This window comes from Triturus cristatus, chromosome 7 (assembly GCF_964204655.1).
Source record: "Triturus cristatus chromosome 7, aTriCri1.1, whole genome shotgun sequence".
Taxonomy (NCBI): Eukaryota; Metazoa; Chordata; class Amphibia; order Caudata; family Salamandridae; genus Triturus; species Triturus cristatus.
The window spans coordinates 1,188,658,080-1,188,679,534 of NC_140590.1; the positions used below are offsets into that span (position 1 = coordinate 1,188,658,080).

The 21,455-nt window shown below is 53.3% G+C and overlaps 1 protein-coding gene across 8 annotated transcripts in view; it reads right to left on the reverse strand.

Moving 5' to 3' along the window:
- LOC146811426 (uncharacterized) overlaps window positions 1–21,455 on the reverse strand; it is a 277,144-nt gene that overhangs the window by 193,952 nt on the left and 61,737 nt on the right. For 3 of the 8 annotated variants that reach the window (XR_014966739.1, XM_085618529.1, XM_085618530.1), the window contains exon 1: window positions 16,736–16,972. The exons of 3 other annotated variants lie outside the window; for them this stretch is intronic. Coding sequence is in view for 4 of the 5 variants with exons in the window: in XM_085618529.1 (XP_085474655.1) it covers window positions 16,736–16,759 (24 nt within the window). In the remaining variant the exon portion in view is untranslated. Of the gene's footprint in view, window positions 1–16,735; window positions 16,985–21,455 lie in introns of those variants that run through there. 2 more of the 8 variants (XM_085618525.1, XM_085618526.1) reach the window with 2 other exon arrangements.

Sequence of the window (21,455 nt, forward strand, 5' to 3'; positions counted from 1 at the left end):
TCTGGGGATGGGGTGCGCGTCAGTCTTGGAGACTGAATTGAGACCTCGGTAGTCCACGCAGAACCGAAGTTCTGGGGTGGCACCAGGCACCGCAGCCTTGGGTACCAGGACCACTGGGCTGGACCAAGGGCTGCTAGAGGACTCAATCACCCCTAAAGCAAATATTTTGGAGACCTCCTCCCTAATGTACGCTCTGACCCGGTCAGTCACTCGGTAAGCCTTATGCTTCACGGGAGGACTATACCCAGTGTCCACGTCATGGACCCACCAATCGGTGACACTAGGCACCAGGGAGAACAGATCACTGAATTGCCCCAACTGTCGGCGACATCACTCTGCTGTTCAGGGGTCAGTGTGGTGGAGAGGACCACGCCCTCCACTGACCCATCTTTTTCATTGGCTCACAGGAGGTCGGGAGGAGGCTCACTCTCCTCTTCCGTTCCAGCATCTGGAGCTAGTAGCATGCCCACTTCAGACCTCTCAAAGTGGGCTTCAGGATGTTGACATGCAGGACCCGCAGAGGGATCCTGGGAGACTGCAAGCACACCAAGTAGGTAACAGGACGCTTGCGCTCCACCACCTCAAAGGGGCCGGTCCACTTATCCTGGAGCACACAGGGCTCCACTGGGGCCATGACCCACACCTTCTGACCAGGCTGAAACTCGATCAGAGTGGCATTCTGATCGTGCCAGCGTTTCATCTCTTCCTGGCTGGCTTCCGGATTTGCCTCAGAAGTTTCCTGAAACGCCGAGTTTGGTTCCTGAAGGCCAGCATGTAGCTAAACCCATCCTGGGGAGGCTTCCTGGGAGATTGCTCCCAGCCTTCCTTGACCAGACTCAGAGGCTCTCTTACCGGGTGACCATAGAGCAGTTCAAAGGGACTGAACCCTAGAGACTTCTGTGGCACCTCACGGTAAGCAAACAACAGGCATGGCAAGAGGACGTCCCACTTATGCCTCATAGGCCCATAATCATGCCCTTAAGGGTCCGGTTGAATCACTCAACCAGCCTGTTACCTTGGGGTGGTAAGGAGTCGTGAACTTGTACGTTACTCCGCACTCCTCCCACAGAGACTTCATATATTTGGAAATGAAATTAGAACCCCTATCGGACACCACCTCTCTGGGGAATTCCACACGGGAGAAAATCCCTATCAGTGCGCGTCCCACCATGGGGGCCGTCACTGTCCTGAGGGGGATTGCTTCAGGGTACCGGGTGGCATGGTCCACCAAGACCAGGATGAACCTGTTGCCTATGGATGTCTTGGGGACCAGAGGCCCCACAATCTCAATACCCATTCGCTCGAATGGAGTACTGACAACCGGGAAGGGCTGGAGCGAGGCCTTGATCTTCCCCCGCTCTTTCCACTTGCCTGGCAAGTCTCACATCTCCTGCAGTGAGCATCTGAGCTCTTGAGCCTCTGGGGACAATAGAAGTGGGTGACCAGCCTCTCAAAGGTCTTGGTCTGCCCCAGATGTCCGGCCAATGGTACATCGTGAGCCAACCTCAGTAGGAAGGCTCTGAAGCTCTGGGGTACCACCAGCACACGGGCTGACCCAGGCTCAGCAGCCTTAGGCTCGCTGTAAAGAAGGTCATTCTCCCAATAGATCAGATGTGATCCTGACTGGTCACCTGTTGCCTGGGCTGTGGCCTGCCGCCGCAGTCCCTCAAGAGAAGGGCATGTTGTCTGCTGTTCACAAAATTCCTCCCTGGTGGGCCCTCCTTCCTGCTGCCAATGGGTCATCCCCGGTAGGTCCCCAGTTCAGCTACTTGTTCCCCTGTAGGTTCCAGGGCATCCCCCTCAAGGTCTGCTCCTTCCTGGACCGTGGGAACCATGGGGGCCAGTTTCCCGCGCCCCCTGCCCCTTCTCTTTAAGGCAGGGGCCTGGGCCATACTTTCAGGCTCCAGGTCCTTCTGCACATCCTTACTGGCTGCCATGGACCGAGTGGTCGCACACGCCCACACAGGCAGACCCAACATTTCCAAATGAGACTTCCTCTCCACCGTAGCCCACAGTGAGTTCTCTAAATCGTTGACCAACAGACCCCCCCCCCACTCAAAGGGAACTTGAGCCACTTCACACTGGCTCTCAGAGTTGTCTGCTGACACTACTGGGCAGAAAGCATGTGGGACAATCTGCTCTTTGGACACCATCCGGGAGCTGACAGCAGTCACACTCAAAGGGAACTTGAGCCACTTCACACTGGCTCTCAGAGTTGTCTGCTGACACTACTGGGCAGAAAGCATGTGGGACAATCTGCTCTTTGGACACCATCCGGGAGCTGACAGCAGTCACACTAGCCCCTGTGTTCCTCAGAGTCTTCACCCTATGGCCACTGATTATTACCCTCTGCCTGTACTTCTTAGTGTTAGCAGGCAGTGCGGGGTTAGGGACCTTCTCAAAGTCTCCTAGCGAGACAAGGGTCTGTTCTACGGGATCCCACCCACTTTGGACACCCATCTCTTCCCGGGGGTGCACGGGGTGGTGCATTAGTGTCCTTCAGGGGACACCGAGGATCATAATACCTGTGGCCCACTTGACCACACTTAAAGCAAGTAAGGGGCCCCCTCTGAACAGGCCTACCTGTCGGGGGCATGGGCTTCTTTTCAGGGGGAGGCTGGGACACCACTCCTTGGCTCCCTGGGGAATTAATTTGGGGCCCTCTCTGGAACTCTCTCTGTTTACCCCTCTGCCTGTACATTTCTGGGGTCAAACCATAACGCGTCATCAAGGCCTCTTTCATATGGGCATACACCATCCTGCTCTGCTCAGGCAGGTCTAACAGGGTATCCCTCCCATCACTCACAAAGCGTCCCCACAACCCCGCTCCCCAATCCTTCTCAGGGATCCGGTGGGACACCATGGCTATCTCGTATGCAGCAAACCATTGCCCAATATCCTCACTCTTATGGAAATCCTTGATGACATCCTTGGGGATGTACACTCTACTCTTGGTAGGTACTAAAGGTATGCTGCCACCAGAGGGTGAGATCTCCCAACTCTTAGCTTTGATCTCCAACTCCCTCAATACTCTCTGATGCTCAAGTTTCATTTTCTCCAGTTCAAATGCCAACCTATTATTCTCAATATACAATTTTTTGCTCTCTAGGTACTTCTGACCTTCCAATTTGGCCATCTCCAAACTATGCCTCCTATCTCTCTCTCGGTCCTCCATCTCTTCTGGAGACAGGCTCTTTGAGGACACACTAGTACCTCGGTTGGAAAGTGCCTTACCTCCCACTAAACCCACTTCATCATCCTGCTGCCCTCCAGCGTTCTCTTCCTCATTCCTGGCGTACTCTCTTGCCTCCATCCAGGCCTTAAGGGCCTTCTGATATTCCTCATACCTAGAGAGGCCCGCAACAGGGAAGGTGAATCGCTTGCAAAAAGACATTAGCTGTTTGGCAGTGTATGTTTCTAACCTATCTTCCTCAAAGAGGAAATCCTCCGAAGCATTGGAGGTTGGCCTACCCAGTGTAGACATGACTGGTAACTACAGTCAACAATAGACCAGAACCAAAAAAATATATATATATGTTTTACCTGCCTGACAATCACAGTCCGCACAGAACAACTACAATACTTGACTGGCAATCACAGTCAGCAATAGAACCAAAATCACCTGGCTGGCAACAAGAGTCAGCGCAGAACAACAAAAATGCTTAGCTAGCAATCACAGTCAGCAATAGAACCAAAATCACCTGGCTGGCAACCACAGTCAGCGCAGAACAACAAAAATACTTGGCTGGCAATCACAGTCAGCAATAGAACCAAAATCACCTGGCTGGCAATCACAGTCAGCGCAGAACAGCAAAAATACTTGACAGGCAATCACAGTCTGCAATAGAACCAAAATCAAACCGTACGTGGTTTATCCTCACTAGTAGCGTACACTGGTTACTGTATGAGGATCATAAATGCAAGTACTGATCCTCACCGCTGACCACCAATGTTAGAAATGGGGGCCTCTAGTCGACAGTGGCTGGCGCCGATGTCGAATAGTGACCCTCCTTCCTAAGTCAGAGTAAGGGGGCTACACCCTTTGATTACCCCTGCTCAACCCTGTGGTAACGTAGCACGAGCAGACAGGCCTATCTCAGAGGCAGTGTGTGAATCATTTAGGACCATGCACAATAACGCAGGAAATCGCTACAAAATAGACACCACAAGTAGTTATAAAAAATAGTTATCTTTAAATAGATTAAACATGAAACTGAGAAATGCTCAAAGAACCACAATGCACGTAATTACAGATACTTAGGGTAAAGGGGCACGGTGCACAGCTACTCAGGGAAGGTGCCGGATAGCAGGCGGACCCACAGCGGACCCTGTTTTTGGGCGGATGCGTTCCGTAGCGTGCACTTACGGTAATCCTGGGACGGGCGCGGCACCCAGCGGCGCACGCGGAAGTTGATGAGGCTCCCGATGTGGGACTAGTGTGGACACTCAGCGGCACAGCTCTTCAGCTGCAGCGGCCCGCGATAGCGATGATTCTTGTGGCAAAGTAAGGATGGGCACTCAGTGGCACCGCTCCTCGATGGCGGCAGCCCAAAACAATGATAGCAAGGACTCTTGTAGCAAAGCCAATGCGGGCCTGCAGCGACACAGCTCCTCGGCTGCTGCGGCCCACAGTGGCGGTGGTTCGGATTCTCGTAGTAGGGCAGATGCGGGCACCCAGCGGCACAGCTTCTTGTTGGAGGGAGGACCACCGGGAAGTCGGAGGGACTACTCCGGGTACCTTCCTACCGCCAAGTTATAGCCGAGCGCCGCTGAGAAGCCTCCTAGGAGAGGTCCTTCTCCTATAATCGTACTAGGCCCAGTACCACCACCACACAGGACTCCGTATCAGTTGCTTATCTTGATTCTTTATATAAAAAGGAGTACGTTTCAATATTTACAATGGGATCGAGTGATCCGGTAAGAGTCTCAATGTTCTTGGAGGGATAGGGTAGCGGGACAGTCTTAGTACCAGTCAGGTACGGGAAGGCTCTGCGCCAGACCTTGGGTGCTGGTCTCAGAGCGGCTCGGACGTGGAGAGCCGCGACAGCGTCTGCAGGGCTCAGGTGGAGGTTCTGCTTGGGTCGAGCCGCGACACAGTCAGCAGGGCTCCGGTGGTAAGTCCGCTTCGGTCGAGCCGCGACGAGGTCAGCTGGGCTCTGATGGTCTGTTGCAACAAGGTCGGGCCGCGACGGCGTCAGCAGGGCCCCAAAGGTTCGTGAAGGTCTTGTAAGCACGATGGAGCCGCGACGTCGTCAGCAGGGCTCAGTAGGTAGGTTCAGGAAGAGTCTTTCTCCGTAGGGTCAGCCGCGATCCGATCAGCAGGGCTCTTGACTCCGGGATACAACTGTCATCTTGTTGTCGGGTCGCCCCAGATATAGGCCTTGAGCCCTTTGATGTCCGGACCCTTGCGCCCAGGAGGGCGGAGAGGCTGGGGAGGCTGGGTAGGGCGCGGCCAGACGCCCAGCAGGAGAGGCGCCAGGCCCCAGAGAGCTGTGGGGCGATCGCACCTAGGTGTGGAAGGACGGTTGGGGGTCCCATCGATACTGCCCTCCGCCGGGAGTGGGAAGGGCTCACGTGGTATCCCCCGGGCCAGGGGTTGGCGCCTCGATGTCGGGCCTCGCTGGGACCGAGGCCGGGTAGAGCAGGGTCACGGAGGTGGTCACGTGGAGTGACGTGTAATCCAAGATGGAGGGGCCCCGAGGTGCGTGGGACCTCGTGCGGCTGAGCGAAGGGGAACAGGACCACGCCACGAGGCCGGCTCCAACACGCGTCCCCCCCAGCTGAAGGCAGGGAGAGTCACCCATCTCCTTGGGGGTTCTCCTCGCCGAGGCGGAAGAATCGGGACAGGCCGTCAGCATTGGCGTGGTCGTTGCCGGGCCGGTGTTCCACGGTGAAGTCCATCCCTTGCAGCGAGATGGACCATCGCAACAGCTTGGGGTTCTCGCCCCGCATTTGCATGAGCCACCGCAGGGGTCGGTGGTCAGTCTGGACCCTGAAGAGGGTGCCGAAAAGGTAGGGCCGGAGCTTCTTGAGAGCCCAAAACGCAAACAGCACGTGAGCATAATGGGCTCAATCATGAATCGTGCCACGAGATTAGGTCGTTGGTCAGTGTTGGAAATATTGAACTTATATAATTCAATCTGTTGTTCCAAAATCATGTATGGGAGTGAGGTTTGGGGATTCAGAAACATGTCCACTGTACAATTAGAGGAAAATAAGTTTCTTAGGAGGATCTTGCAGGTTCCTCAAAGCATACCGGCCTATATTATTCATGAGGAGCTAGGGATTCCCTATATCTCCGACAGATTAAGTTTTAAGCCCTTACAGTGTTGGATTAAAATCTGGACCAACCCTGAAGGAAGTCTAAGCAGAGAAATATTAATAGACTGTATTAACAGGGAGAAAGGTCATAAGATACCATGGCTTAAATATGTTCAGGATAAACTGGAGTGGTTGGGTTTTGCAAAATACTTTAAGGAACCAACGTCCCTAACTCCGCAGCTAAAGGTCATGTTGAAAGCAGAATATATGAGGCGGATAGCCTGTGCCCGAGAAGACAGCGAAATTCTGAAAGGGTAAGTGAGATCTCATATATTAACAAAATCTGTTGTAGGACTAGAACCCTATCTGGCACTGATCTACAACAAAAACGATAGGTTTTTAATGACCAGATTCAGACTGGATCTCTTACATCATATTTTAGCAGTTCCCGCAGGGTACACGAAAGATATTGGTTCAAAGGGTCCCTGTGGCTGCGATCTGGGATCTCCACAGGACACCCTACATTTTGTATTCTTTTGTCCACTATATGAATATCCGCGGGCTCTTTTTTTAAAAACCATCCTAAGAGTGAATAAATTCACCCAAGTAGCTCTTCTATACTTAAAACTTTCCGCGGAACCCTTTACCTTGTTCTGTACTGTAAATTTTTTAAGATTAGCCGTGAAATTGAGGAATTCTAGAAGGGAGGCGTAAGTTATTCTGTTTGCCGGATACTGTAGTTGAGGCACCCGGATTAAAGTCCACCCGTAAGATAGTTTTACACTTTACACAGAACAGGAGATAATATGTGGAGTTTTCGCAATTGCTGTCTCGCAATGTTTAGAGTACTTGGGATGTTAAAAGAAGTTTGTTTTATTTAGGCTACGGCTTATTTTAAATTGATTGATCTTATGTAAACTACGATCTTGTATTTTAATCAATGTTTATGTGTTGGTATCCCCTATCTGTATAGCTGTTAGCACACTGCACTTTATAAAAACTATGAATTTGCAATTTAGCACAAATCTTAGGCCCAACTCTGCTATTGAGATCTTGGAATGGCCCATTAGATATGTTTTATTTTAATGTTTTATGATGAACTGTTCATATTATTGTATATGAAATATGTAAATATATTGTTCTTTTCTGGATGTTTTAATATCCGAATAAAGATACTTTGATGATGAGAGCCCATACCACAGCGAAGGCCTCCCGCTCGATGGTGCTCCACCTCTGTTCTCGTGGCAGCAGTCGGCGGCTGATAAAGGCCACAGGTCGGTCGAGGCCCTCGGCGTCCATCTGGGAGAGGACCGCCCCGACCCCGTACTCTGATGCGTCGGTCTGCACCACAAATTCCTTGCTGTAGTCCGGGGCCTGGAGCACCGGGGCAGCACACATGGCCGCCTTGAGGACTTCAAAAGCGGTGGGCATCGGTCTTGGTGACTGCGTTCAGGCCCCGGTAGTCTACACAAAATCGGAGTTCCGGAGAAGTACCGGGGGCGGCAGCCTTCGGCACCAAGACCACCAGGCTGGCCCACGGGCTGTCTGAGGGCTTAATGACTCCGAGGGCGAGCATCTTGGCGACCTCGGTCTGTATGCAGGCCCGGACTCGGTCAGGTACTCGGTAGGCGCGATGTCGCACAGGGGGCTGTCCCCGGTATCCACGTCGTGTACGCACCAGGGGGTCACCCCGGGCGTGAGAGAGAAGAGGGCAGCAAAGGGTTGCAGCAGCCTCCGGCAGTCATGGCGCTGTTCTGGGGTCAGCGTGTCGGAGAGGTGGACTCCCTCCAAGGAACCGTCTTGGCCCGAGGACCCCAGGAGGTCTGGCAGGGGCTCGGAGTCGCTTTCGCCCCCATCATCAGTAGCCAGCAGCAGGCTTAGTTCAGTCCGGGCAAAGTGGGGCTTGAGCCGGTTGGCGTGCAGGACCCGGAGGGGGTTCCTCGGGGACTCCATGTCGACTAGGTAGGTGACGGGGCTCTTCCTCTCAACCACCTTGAAGGGCCCGGCCCACTTGTCCTGCAGGGCGCAGGGGTCCACGGGTGACATGACCCAGACTTGCTGGCCTGGCTCGAACTCGACGGTCGAGGCATTTGCGTCATACCAGCGCTTCATGTCTTCTTGGCTGGCTTCGAGGTTGGCTTCTGCCAGGGCCCGGAACTTCCGAGTCTGGTTCCGTAGGGTCAGGAGGTACCGGTAGACGTCGGGGGGGGCATCTTGGACGTTTGCCTCCCAGCCCTCCTTGACCAGGCTGAGGGGCCCTCGGACGGGGTGCCCATACAATAGTTCGAAGGGGCTGAAGCCCAGGGATTTCTGTGGTACCTCTCGATAGGCGAACAGGAGGCAGGGCAGCAGGACATCCCACCTCCTTCGCAGGGGCTCTTCCAGACCTTTGATCATCCCTTTTAGTGTCCTGTTGAACCGCTCAACCAGTCCGTTCCCCTGGGGGTGGTAAGGGGTAGTGAATCTGTAGGTGACCCCGTATTGTTGCCAGAGGGATTTCATGTATTTTGAAATAAAGTTCGTACCCCTGTAGCTCACCACCTCTCGGGGGAACCCCACCCTGGAGAAGATGCCCATCAGGGCCCGGCCCACCACTGGAGCTGTCACAGTGCGGAGTGGGATGGCCTCAGGGTATCGGGTGGCGTGGTCGACCAGTACCAGGATGAAGCGGTGTCCTAGGGCGGTTCGGGGGTCGAGGGGCTCCACGATGTCGATCCCCACTCGTTTGAACGGGGTGTGGACGGCTGGAAATGGTTGGAGGGGGGCTTTAACTCGACCCCTAGTTTTTCCGCTAGCCTGGCAGGTCTGGCAGGACCGGCAGTGGTGGTCCACGTCCCTCCGCATTCAGGGCCAATAGAAATGGGTCACTAGGCGGCTGTAAGTCTTGTCCCGCCCGAGGTGTCCGGCGAGGGGCACGTCATGCGCCAGGTTCAGGAGGAACTCCCGGAACCGGAGGGGAACCACCAACACCCGGCCGGCTCCCAGCTCGGCGACCTTCTGCTCGCTGTATAGTAAGTCCTTGTCCCAATAGACCCAGTGGGTTCCCGAGGGGTCCCCCAAGGCCTGGGCGGCCGCTTGCTGTTGGGCCCCCTCGAGGGACGGGCAGGCCCTCTGCTCTTGCTGGAATTGTTCGCGGGTGGGGCCCCCATCGTGGCGCCACTGAGCCAGCTAGGGGATCTCGCTGAGGGAGGCGGCCTCGTCGGGAGACAGTTCGGATGGCCCGGCCTCATCGTCGGGTTCCTCCGTGCCGGAGGAGGGTGATAGTTCTGGGCCCGTAGGCCGGTCGGTGGCCGCGGCAGCGGCGGGTTGGGCGGTCATGGACCGGGTGGTGGCGCAGGCCCACTCAGGCAGCCCTAGCATCCCCAGATGCTCTCGGCGCTCCACCTGGGCCCAGGGGGAGCTCTCTAGGTCATTCCCCAGGAGGCAGTCCACAGGGGCGTCGTCGCGGACAGTCACTTTTAGGGTGCCGGACACTCCTCCCCACTCGAAGGGGATCCTGGCCATCCGGCACATGCTTTCGGTGTTGTCCGCTGTCCGGACAGGGCATAGGACATGTGGCAGGATTTGCTCGGGGGTCACTAGGTGGCAGCGGACAGCGGTCACGCTAGCCCCAGTGTCCCGGAGGGCTTCGGCCCGTCGTCCGTTGATGGTGACCCACTGCTGGTACTTCTGGGTGTTGCTTGGGATGGCCGCTCGGGGCACCATTTCGCGGGAGCCCAGGCAGACGAGCGACATGGCTGCCGGTTCCCACTCGGGGGACCCGTCCTCGCGGCTTTCCTCCTCTTCTTCTCCTTCCCCCAGGGCAGCGGCGGCTATTTGTCGGGGAGGGGGCCCAGCGGTCCCGTGTCGTCGGTTCGCGGGGCAGGCCGGGTCGCTCGCATAGTGGCCGGTCTGCTGACAGCCGAAGCAGGTCACTGGTGGTCGGGGTCCCGGTCGGGCGATGGGGGTCCCCCTTCGGCCCAGGGTCGGGGACGTGTGGTTGGCGACTTGGCCTCGTGGCGGGCTTCTGGTCGGTCCGGCCGGGAATTCTCGGCTGCGGTGGGACCCCCCTCCTCTGCCCCGCTGGCGAGGAGGTCCCATGGTACTCCGTTGGTAGTCCCCCACGGGGTTCCGGGGGACCCTTGTGTTGACCCATCGGTCTGCTTCGGCGGCGAGCTTCCGGGGCTCGGTCAACTTACTGTCTAGGAGGTGTTGCCTTAGTTCCACAAAGCAGTTGTTGGCGAGGTGCTCCCAGACAATGAGGTCGAACAGTTCATTGTACGAGGTGACCTTGCTCCCTTTTATCCATCCTTCAAAGGCCCGGCTGAAGAAGTCCACGTACTCGACCCAGGTGGTACCGGGGAGCTTCTTGCAGTCCCGGAAGCGCTGCCGGTACATCTCGGCTGATAGTCCGTAGCGGGTGAGTAGGGCTTCCTTCATGTGATCGTAGGAGGTCATCACTGCGTCGGGGAGTTGCAGCAGGGTATCACGGCCCTCGCTGAGGAACCTCCCACATAGGCCGGCACCCCAATCCTTCCGGGGTACCCAATGGGAGGTCATGGCTACCTCGTAGGCTCGGAACCACTGCTGGATGTCGTCGTTCTTATAGTACTCCTTGACAACATCCTTGGGGATATGAACCTTTGGCTCGGTCAGTGGCAGAGCATCCCGGGCCCCGGGGGTGCTGGTCTCCCCCGTTTTGGATTTTAGTTCGAGTTCTTTGAGGCTCCTCTCAAGCTCGAGGGTTAGCCGTCTCTCTTCGAGTTCCCGATGCCGTTTCTTTTCCTCGATTTCCTCTTGCAGCCGTAGTTGCTCCAGGGCCATTTTCTTCTCCGCCAGCTGGAGCTCGCCGTCCAGCCGGAGTCGTGCGAGGTCCATTTCGTGTGCCCGGACCCTCTCTCGTTCTCGTATTTCTTCGTGGGATAGGCTGGCTTCTGGAATGCCTCGCCCCCCCATCTGTCGGGGTTGTGGTTGGCAGGTTTTCGTTCCGGGCCGAGGTCCCTTCGGTGCGGGGTGGAGTGGCCTCGGCTTCGGCCCAGGTTTTCAGGGCTTTCTGCATTTCTTCCTTGGTGCCCAATCCTGTGGTTGGGATCCCTTTGTCCTTGCAGAATTGTTTTAGTTCTTTGTGGGTGTATTCTTCCAGTTTTTCCAGCTGGAAGGTTGCGGCCACGGTTGCTTCTTGGCCGTCCATGGTTCCCTTTTCTTTTTTCCGTCTGGTTAGGTAGTGGGTGCGTTACTTGCTTGTACGATTGCGTCTGGCTCGGATCCCGTCGCTGGCCACCAAATGTTGGAGGGAGGACCACCGGGGAGTCGGAGGGACTACTCCGGGCACCTTCCTACCGCCAAGTTATAGCCGAGTGCCGCTGAGAAGCCTCCTAGGAGAGGCCCTTCTCCTATAATCGTACTAGGCCCAGTACCACCACCACACAGGACTCCGTATCAGTTGCTTATCTTGGTTCTTTATATAAAAAGGAGTACGTTTCAATATTTACAATGGGATCGAGTGATCCGGTAAGAGTCTCAATGTTCTTGGAGGGATAGGGTAGCAGGATAGTCTTAGTACCAGTCAGGTACGGGAAGGCTCTGCGCCAGACCTTGGGTGCTGGTCTCAGAGCGGCTCGGACGTGGAGAGCCGCGACGGCGTCTGCAGGGCTCAGGTGGAGGTTCCGCTTGGGTCGAGCATGCGACACAGTCAGCAGGGCTCCGGTGGTAAGTCCGCTTCGGTCGAGCCGCGACGAGGTCAGCTGGGCTCTGATGGTCTGTTGCAACAAGGTCGGGCCGCGACGGCGTCAGCAGGGCCCCAAAGGTTCGTGAAGGTCTTGTAAGCACGATGGAGCCGCGACGTCGTCAGCAGGGCTCAGTAGGTAGGTTCAGGAAGAGTCTTTCTCCGTAGGGTCAGCCGCGATCCGATCAGCAGGGCTCTTGACTCCGGGATACAACTGTCATCTTGTTGTCGGGTCGCCCCAGATATAGGTCTTGAGCCCTTTGATGTCCGGACCCTTGCGCCCAGGGGGGCGGAGAGGCCGGGTAGGGCGCGGCCAGACGCCCAGCAGGAGAGGCGCCAGGCCCCAGAGAGCTGTGGGGCGATCGCACCTAGGTGTGGAAGGACGGTTGGGGGTCCCATCGATACTGCCCTCCGCCGGGAGTGGGAAGGGCTCACGTGGTATCCCCGGGCCAGGAGTTGGCGCCTCGATGTCGGGCCTCGCTGGGACCGAGGCCGGGTAGAGCAGGGTCACGGAGGTGGTCACGTGGAGTGACGTGTAATCCAAGATGGAGGGGCCCGAGGTGCGTGGGACCTCGTGTGGCTGAGCGAGGGGGAACAGGACCACGCCACGAGGCCGGCTCCAACACTTCTCAACTACAACGGCCTACAATGGCGATAGTAATAGTTTCCGTAGACAAGGCAAATGCGGGCACTCAGCGGCGCAGCTTCTCAACTGCAGCGGCCCACAATGGCGATAGCAATAGTTTCCGTAGAAAAGGCAAATGCGGGCACTCAGCGACACAGCTTCTCAGCTGCAGCGGCCCACAATGGCAATAGCAATAAGTTTCCTAGACAAGCAAAAGCGGCGTTCCCCACAGTAGATCCAGAGGCCTTGGATTTCTCGACAGAGGCCTCTCCTGTGAGTAGGATTTCTCTCAATAGGAATCCGGGCTGCTGAGGAATGGAGTCTAATGTCCCTGAGACTTCGGCAGGGGGCAAGCTCAATTCAGGCCCTTGGGTAGTTGCTTCAGTGGATGGATGAAAGTTTCAAAGTCCTCTTCCTCTCGTTACACGGCCAGAGTTTCGTCTTTGCATCCAGAAGTTACACACCGTGAAGGGGTTTCAGCTCAGATCTTTATACCCCTAAAGTCTTTGTTCTTGAGAAAGTCACAAATCACTAGACCCGGCCAGAACCAGTTTGGTGTCGACTTGGGTCACTTTATTTACGAGGCTGCATCCTCCCTTCCAGGGAGAGGGGCCCACCATCAGACACCCAGCGGGAGATGGAGCCATCATTCACCTTGCCAGGCACAGCCCTGCTCAGATCAAAGGGATTACCCCTCCCCATACTTTAACGGCAGATTGCTCCATTCGACCCAGGTTGGCCCCGGCCTGCCCTGGCCCTCTAAACCAGACAACCAATACACATACCAGCGAAACACACAGAAAGACTTAGACCAAAAGACACCTACTTTCCAAAAGCAGCAATTGCACACGCAGAACATAAAGACAATCACTACTACCAGATGCACGTTAAATATTTGGAGCGGCAGCATACAAAATTTCGACCTCCCTAGCATGTTCCTTGGTACTACTAGGACTACACCGGTTCATCAGTTATTTCATAATAAGGAGCATCCGCACTGTGTCACTGAATGGCAGTGGCACAGCGCCCCGAACATCTAATGCCAGCAACCATGAAGGGAACATAAACGACAAAAATGGAAGGGAGACCTACGCCAATGGTGCCAGGTCTAACAGATGGCTTTTAATTGAACCTATCTCTCTCTTTACTCCAAGGTCTCAGTGGTTTGCTAAGAAGTCTTACTTCCTTAATTTCTGTACTCTTTAGGAGCTTCTCTGTCTCACAACCTCCAAAAAAGCCTATCTCTTAGTTTGGAATTTTCTCTTGGTTCTTAAAGCCTTACCGTATCCTCCTTTTGAACCTTTTGAACCTTTAGAGGAAGTGGATTTTAAGTTTCTTTCCTTTAAAAAGTCTTGTTTCTGGTGGCTATCACATCGGCCAGAAGGATTGGTGAATTGAAAGCCTTAAGGTGTACTCCTATATTTATTCGGTTTGTGGCTCATTGAGTCATTCTGAGGCCTGATCCTACTTTTGTTCCTAAAGTGAATTCTGTTTTTCCTAGAACTCAAGAGTTTCTTCTTCCATCTTTCTTTCCTACTCCCTGTAAAGCAGAAGAACAATTGCTTGAGCACTCTGGATATTAACAGAGTATTTTCGTTTATGTCTACCTTGACTATCAGTAGACGGATTACGTCTACCATCTTGCTGGCTTTACAGGATAGTCCTGTGGATCTTCCAGTCCAAGGGAGATATTCTAGGTGAGTGGCTGCCTCCTGGGCAGAATTCCAGGGAGTATAAATTCAAGAGATATGTAGGGCAGCGGCTTAGTCCTCTGAATATACTTTGGTTAAGCATTACCATCTGATCAATATCTCTGATGCTTATTTGTGCTTCAGCTTGAATTATGCAGTGTAACTGGATAGTTGTAGCACTCCGTTTGGAATTCAGTACATTTTGGATGGCTGCATTCTAAAAAATATTTTCCCTTGTTTTGTTTGAGCTTATAATTGTCAGAGGACTTCAGCTATGGTATACCTCACTTTGTAATGACTGGAAAGAGGACACGGGAAGTAGAGATAGTGTCCCAGTTATTTATCATAATCTTCACTTCATTACCCTTAATCCATCTCGTCCTCATCACAGTCACTACATCTGGACCCACGCTTCCTCCTGCCAGCCCTTTGGCACAGGAGGACCGCAGAGTACCAGCTCCCTTTTTGGCACCCACATTGTAGCAGGAATGGATCCTCCTGTTTTTTGCTCCTGTTGTGAAGTAACATTTCCTCACTTTTTTAATAACTGTCACGAGGACGAGATGGACTAAGGGTAATGAAGATTACCAGTAAGTAACCAGGGAATTAACATGACAGGGAGAAATGTTCTCATCATCTAGAACATCTCATGATGCAGACTGCGGTCTCACATCCAAAAGGTGGTATTTAATGAAGTGAAATATATATCGGATTAGTCAGACCATCTGGTACAACTACTTGATTTAATTCTAGCCATGGCCAACCTTGAGAATTTGAAGTAGGTAAAATAATTTGGTGTTGGTTTCATGGAGACCAACACCTACCTTTCAAGTCAATGGATAACAGTGTGCCACACAAAACTGTGGTGGCCTACTATGTAATCTTCAGCAATTCGGGTAATGCCAGTGGAAGGTGTAGATAGACTAGTCTACTCTGTTGATCTCTGTAGTTTACAGTTCATTGACTTCTGACTAGGGTCAAGCTACACAAATATCATGCACATACAAAATCAGTTGACACAAAACTTGATTGGGCCAAATGAGCAACAGCTCTCTTATTTGATTATTCTTTAGAGGCATAAAGCACTTTACCATTAAACTTTTCGGTGTAAATTCTAACATATCTTAGGAATCTTGCAATACTACTTCTCTGCTTTTAACATCTGAGGTACACCCAATAGATGCTTTCTCGCGCCCCTGGCTGCGATGGACTTGTGCTACTAGTGAAATCCGGAAATACTTCATCACACTTTTTCTGAATTAACAGCTACCTCCATATACCCTAAAGTAGTGCTAATTTTATAAGTGGCTCTGGACCTGGCGGCAAGTTTGCGCTCCGACATGCATTACACACCTTCTTGATGGTTCCATCACAGCATAAATTGTGAGGAAACATGCAATTGTTCTTATTGTTATCTTCGATGCGACTACAAACAAGCAACTTCCACGCACAATGTCAACAAATTGTTCTTTAACCCCTTCGGTGCTCATGACGGAATGGTTCCGTCATGACCCACGGTTGAGCTGTGCTCATGACGGAACCATTCCGTCATGACCCCGCCCGCGCAAGATTCCGCCAGCACAGCGGCGGAATCTGCGCAGCATCGAAGGGGTTAAGAACCTTCAGCGCCACAGTACGACTTTCCTGCATAAGAGACCAATACTAGATTCCAACAATATGTGTGTGCATATTTGTGTGTCGTTACCAACCTAAACAATTCCCTACACACGGACGTGTCGGTGTGTCCAAGCAGGCGTCTGTACCACATCCTGGGCATACCTCTCATTTTATTGAGTCTTTGTATGGGGAATGTGAGCTCAATGAATTCAACGGAAGTGAACAATCTTTTGATCCCCAAATGCGTATGCAAGGTAGGTGTCCCCAGTGAAATCCAAAGGCAGCATTTAGGTCATTGGGAATGTTAAAGAAATTGCCATAAGCACCCTTCAAATGGACGTGAAGTGAATAATAACCCTTTACATTTTAACTTGTGAGTGAGAAACACATCCGAGAATCGACGAGTGGCTCAGACATGACCCAATCTAATTGAGTTTATCCCTTTCGTTGTTCAGTTACTGTGGGTTGTTTTTGTTTTAGGCAAAGTGGTTTGTAACCTCCTAGCTCTGGGCCTAAACGGGCTAAATTAATTTGAAAATGTGCAAATTATTTTCAAGGTTGAGTTAAGGTTCCAGAATTCAATTCATAATAAAATTAATCTTAGATTAGCTTTGGCAGTATGAGAAGATCGCGCGTCTGTTCCCGGTGATCTATAAACCCTGAAGCCAACTGACGTCATCTGATGCTTACGGGGTCGCTAAGAGGGGCACGAATGGGTGGTGTATTAAATCTATAAACATCACGGTCTGCAAACTGCTGGTCACTCGCTACCAAAGTGAACTGCGGCCATGGGAGCTGTATAGAAACAAAGACCCAAATATAAAGAACACTACTCACCTCCTCTGACCCCGACCGGGGCATTTCTCTAAAAAGTTTTCAAATCGATTTTTCTCTAAAATCCTTAAATGGCCTTCTTTTCTCTCGAATCTTGAAACGATCCAGTTTAAAAATCGTGTTCTGTGGAGTAATGAAAAAGAAAGAGTGGTTTCCCCAAAACACACAATCTGATTTTTCGTATCGTTCATCCGCGGACCGGGTTCTGTTGTGTACCTCTCATTCGCATGCTCAGAATTCGAGATCCTACTCACCTCGACATGCGCAGAGAGAGCGTGAACAGAGAGGCGACTCAAAGCGGAGACAGGGGTCTTACGAACGTGCGCCTGCAGCTCGGATACAGCATTAACAGAGGATTTACCTCATTAGTATCGATGTAACGAGCAAATACGCATATAACCGACTGAACGATAACCAGTTAACCTGTGTGAAGGGTCTACCAACACGCAGAAACACATTTCTCCACATTTTTAGTATCTTTTGATGCGTGTGAGCTAGAAACAATTTTTTTGTTCAGAATATGCACCATATGATGGAACATGTGGTAAATGCGGCAAATCGTTAATTATGCAAAAAAAAAGCTGCAGTCATAGAATCGCATAATTCCAGTGGCCCCGGATATGCACAGACCTCTGTTTTCGCTTCTTTCTGGCCAACCACATAATTATCTTTTCTCTGCTGTTTTGAGTCGGCGGTCAGATAATGGAGGCGGAGGCATATGGGAGAGGGCTGATGTTCTTTGGGGAGGCTCTATTGGCATTCTAGCCTTTCTGTTTGTGTGAGAATCCTGTGGGTTGGCAAAAGCATAACTGCCTACAGCACTGATTCAGACAGGAGACTCCCGGTATGTGAAGCTGAAAGTCCTGAAATTACTTCTTTTTCAATAGACTAGGCCTGGGCGGTAATTCCATTCCGCTTGTGGAATTTGCAAAATTTGGGTAATTTCGTTGCCAAAAATTCCGCGGCTTTGTGTTGTACGTTCTAGTGTTGCTGCACCATAGAGACGAATGTCTCGTTGCCATCTGTGTCACGTGACGCCCCGTCCTATCAGGACTGGCGGCTCCGTGACGCGGAGGGGGACGGGACATTCAAGGAGAGCGCGGCCGGCGAGTGCAGATCGCTGCTCCTCGTGGGCCCAGTATATTACGTGTTTGTGGAGGTTGTTAATAATAAATCTACACGCTGTTACCAATCTGATGCCAGTGTCCTTCCTGTCTTTCCTGGCACAACAAATGGCGACGAGGGTTCTGAGATCTGGGCCCACAAGTGTCTCTCCATGACCTGCTGCCTTCGCCGGTTGAAGCGGAGCCCTCCCACGTGGGTGTCTGCTGCTGAAGCCCCTCCCTGCATCCTCTGGTTCCCGTTTTGCTGCCTGCCTCGGCCGTCTTCTGGCCACGTGCTCCTGCCTGCTGGTGCTGTTCCCGGGGCCTTTCTGTGCTGGCGCCCCTCCCCCTCTGGCCTCGATTGGCCTGCAAGCTGCTGTCTCCAGCCCTGAGTGCCAGGTACTTTCTGTTGCTGCGGGGTCTCGCCTAGCGGTGCTTGCGCCCTGCTTGGTGCTTCTCCATTGTGCTCACGTTCTGCCAGGCCTGGGGTGCTGCCGCTGCGTGGGGGTGCCTGCCTTCCGTGCCACGTCTGTGGGGAGTGTGCGTCGTTCACGATGGCGCACGGTGGCAACATCTGTGTCCCGCCTCTCTTCCTGGAGGTTCCCTGCAAGCCGTGCATGAAGTGGAAGAGCTGGTTGAGGGCCTTCGAGAACTATATTGTCTCCATTGATGGCGCAGGGTACGCGGCGGAGCGGAAGAAGGCGCTTTTGTTCGGACTGCTGGGGAAGGCTGGGCAAGAGGTCTTTGACAGTTTGCCCGTGTACGTGAATCCGCCTGGTGTTACCACTCAGCTCAATGTGTTCCAGGAGGCGGTGAAGAGGTTAGAGCTGCAATATGCTGAAGAGACTAACATCATGGTGGGGCGCCACAAATTTGCTCTTCGGAAGCAGGATGAAGGGGAGACTATAGAGGAATATATTGCCTGCTTGCGCGTTCTGGCCCAAGACTGTGAATTTGCGGGCACGACGGACACTTACATCAGGGACCAGGTGGTGTTCTACTGCCATTCCAAGAAAGTGCAGGAACGATTACTGACATGCCGTGATCCTACGCTGCAGGAGGTGGTGGCGATTGCGAAGGCCATCGAGAGATCACTTGTGTCCGCGAAGGAACTTGCTAATACTAGCCACGCTGCCAATGTGTTTTATGTGCAGGACAGAAGCGGGTCCGCCCAGAGGCCTCCTGAAAGAGGGGCGAGTGATAAGGGGGCGGGTAGGAAGCCGCTCGCTTGCTTCAGGTGCGGAGCGCTGGATCACTTGGCGGACAGTAAGGCTTGGCCTGCGCTTGGTAGGAAGTGTACTAAGTGCAAAAGGGTGGGTCACTTTGCTGCCGTGTGCAAGACCAGGAAGTCAGCTAGCAGTGTGAAAGTGAGTTCTGTGAGCGAAGGTGATCTCGAGGCGCTTGGGGATATAGTACTCTCTATTGATGCGGAGGATGGGCGAGTGAAGGGGCCCATAGGCTCCGTTATGATCGGCTCTGTTGAGCTTCCGTTTACAGCTGATTCAGGTTCCCCTATTACCCTGATTTCCGACACAACGTTTGATGCGAAGTGGCATGATGTGCAGTTGCGTGTGACGGATGTGAATCCGAAAGCGTTTGGGGAGCAGGACATAGTGATGAAAGGGTATTTTTCTGATACACTCACTTTCAAAGGGAGGGCCATCACTACCAAGATTTACGTGGCCGAGAAAGGGAGGAGCCTTGTGGGATGGAAGGATCTGGCGAAGTTGGTAGTGATGCTAATCCCAGGGGCAGCAGATCCCATAGTCCTCAGGGCAGACTGGGTCAACTCTATTCAGGCAGACGTTGAGCCGGGTGGGTTGTCCGGAGTCCTTGCAAAATTTAGTTCAGTCTTCGCCAATGAAGTAGGATGTGTGAGAGGCTTTGTGCACGACATACAGCTGAAGGAGGGGGCTGTGCCGATCAAACACAAGGTCAGGACCGTGCCTCTCTCGGTCAGGGCGGAACTCAAGGCTGTGCTGGACAAGTTGGAAAATGAAGGTGTGATAGAAGGTGCCGGTGCTTCGGAATGGGTGTCCGCAATTGTCGTGTCGAAGAAGAAAAGGTCTGGAGACATCCGTCTATGCGTGGATCTGCTTTCCCTCAATAACAATATCCTGGTCAATTGTCACCCTCTGCCCAACATTCAGGACATTTTGGCGTCAACGTCAGGGTCCCGGTTCTTTACCCTGATTGATCTGAAGTCTGCGTACCACCAGGTCTGCCTCACCGACGGCTCCAAGAAGCTGACCACGTTTGTCACTCCGTTCGGAGCGTACAGGTATGTCCGGCTGCCTTTCGGACTCGCCTCTGCTTCGGGGGTGTTCCAAAAGTTGATGGATCTGTTGTTCTGTGACATGGAGGGGGTCGAAGCGTTCCAGGACGATATCTTGATTCACACCAAGGACGAAGCGGAGCACCTGGTGGTGTTGGGCAAGGTGTTGGAGGTCTTGCGTGAGAAAGGGATGACAGTCTCCAAAGACAAATGTAAATTTATGGAGACCAAGATCGAATACTTGGGGCATGTCCTGACCCCGGATGGTATTGCTCCCAAGGATGACCTGGTGAAAGCGATCAGAGAAGCTCCGTGCCCTGGCGACAAGGACGCCCTGCGGTCCTTCCTGGGGCTCAGCGAGTACTATTCGAAGTTCCTGCAGGGGTACGCGACCACGGTGGAGCCACTGAGGGCCTTGCTGAGGAAGAATGTCAAGTACGTCTGGGCAGCGGAGCAGGACGCGGCGTTCGAGGCCGTCAAGAGGGGTATCGCATTGGCTCCGGTGCTGCAACCTTACAACAAGGACTTGCGGAATTTGGTCACTGTCGATGCCAGTGCAAAGGGCATTGGGGCGGTATTCTGCCAGTTCCACGGGCAGAAAGAAAACACCATCTCCTTCATATCCCGCTCTTTGAGCGACGCCGAGAAGCACTACAGCACCATCGAGCGCGAGACGCTCGCCTGTGTCTGGGCGGTGGAGAAACTGAAGAACTACTTGTGGGGCAAGGTGTTCGAAATCGTCACGGATCACAAACCCCTGATCTACATGATGGCCGGCGAGGGCCGTGGTAATGGGAAGGCTAGTTCGCGGCTGCTGCGCCTACTGTCCAAGCTGCAGGAATACCACTTCACGATCCGGCACATCAAGGGTGGCCTCAACTGCAGAGCGGATTGCTTGTCCCGCTTGCTGGTGGCAGGGGACGATGGCGTGTCCCTCGATGATGCGGAGTGTGTGGTGGCTCTGGTGGATGCCACGACGATGTGCGAAGGTTCCATCTCAGAGGAGGAGTGGCTTGCTTCTCAGGAGAAGGACGTGGTTCTCCGCACCGTGATGGGTCACATGACATCCCATTGGCCTCCTGTTCGGAACTTACACGGTTCGCTCCGAAGCTTCCAGCAGGTGAGTGCGGAGCTCACTCTCGAGAATGGTTTCTTGAAACGGCTCGAGCTGTTCGTTCCCCCGGAAGGCCTCAGAAGCAAACTGATAAGAATTGCCCACAAGGGTCACCCTGGCGGCACCGCGACCAAGAATCTGCTGAAAATGTACTACTGGTGGCCGGGGATGACCAGCGATGTCTGCGACTTCATAGACCGATGCGAGCAGTGTCTGAAGGCGGACAAGCAT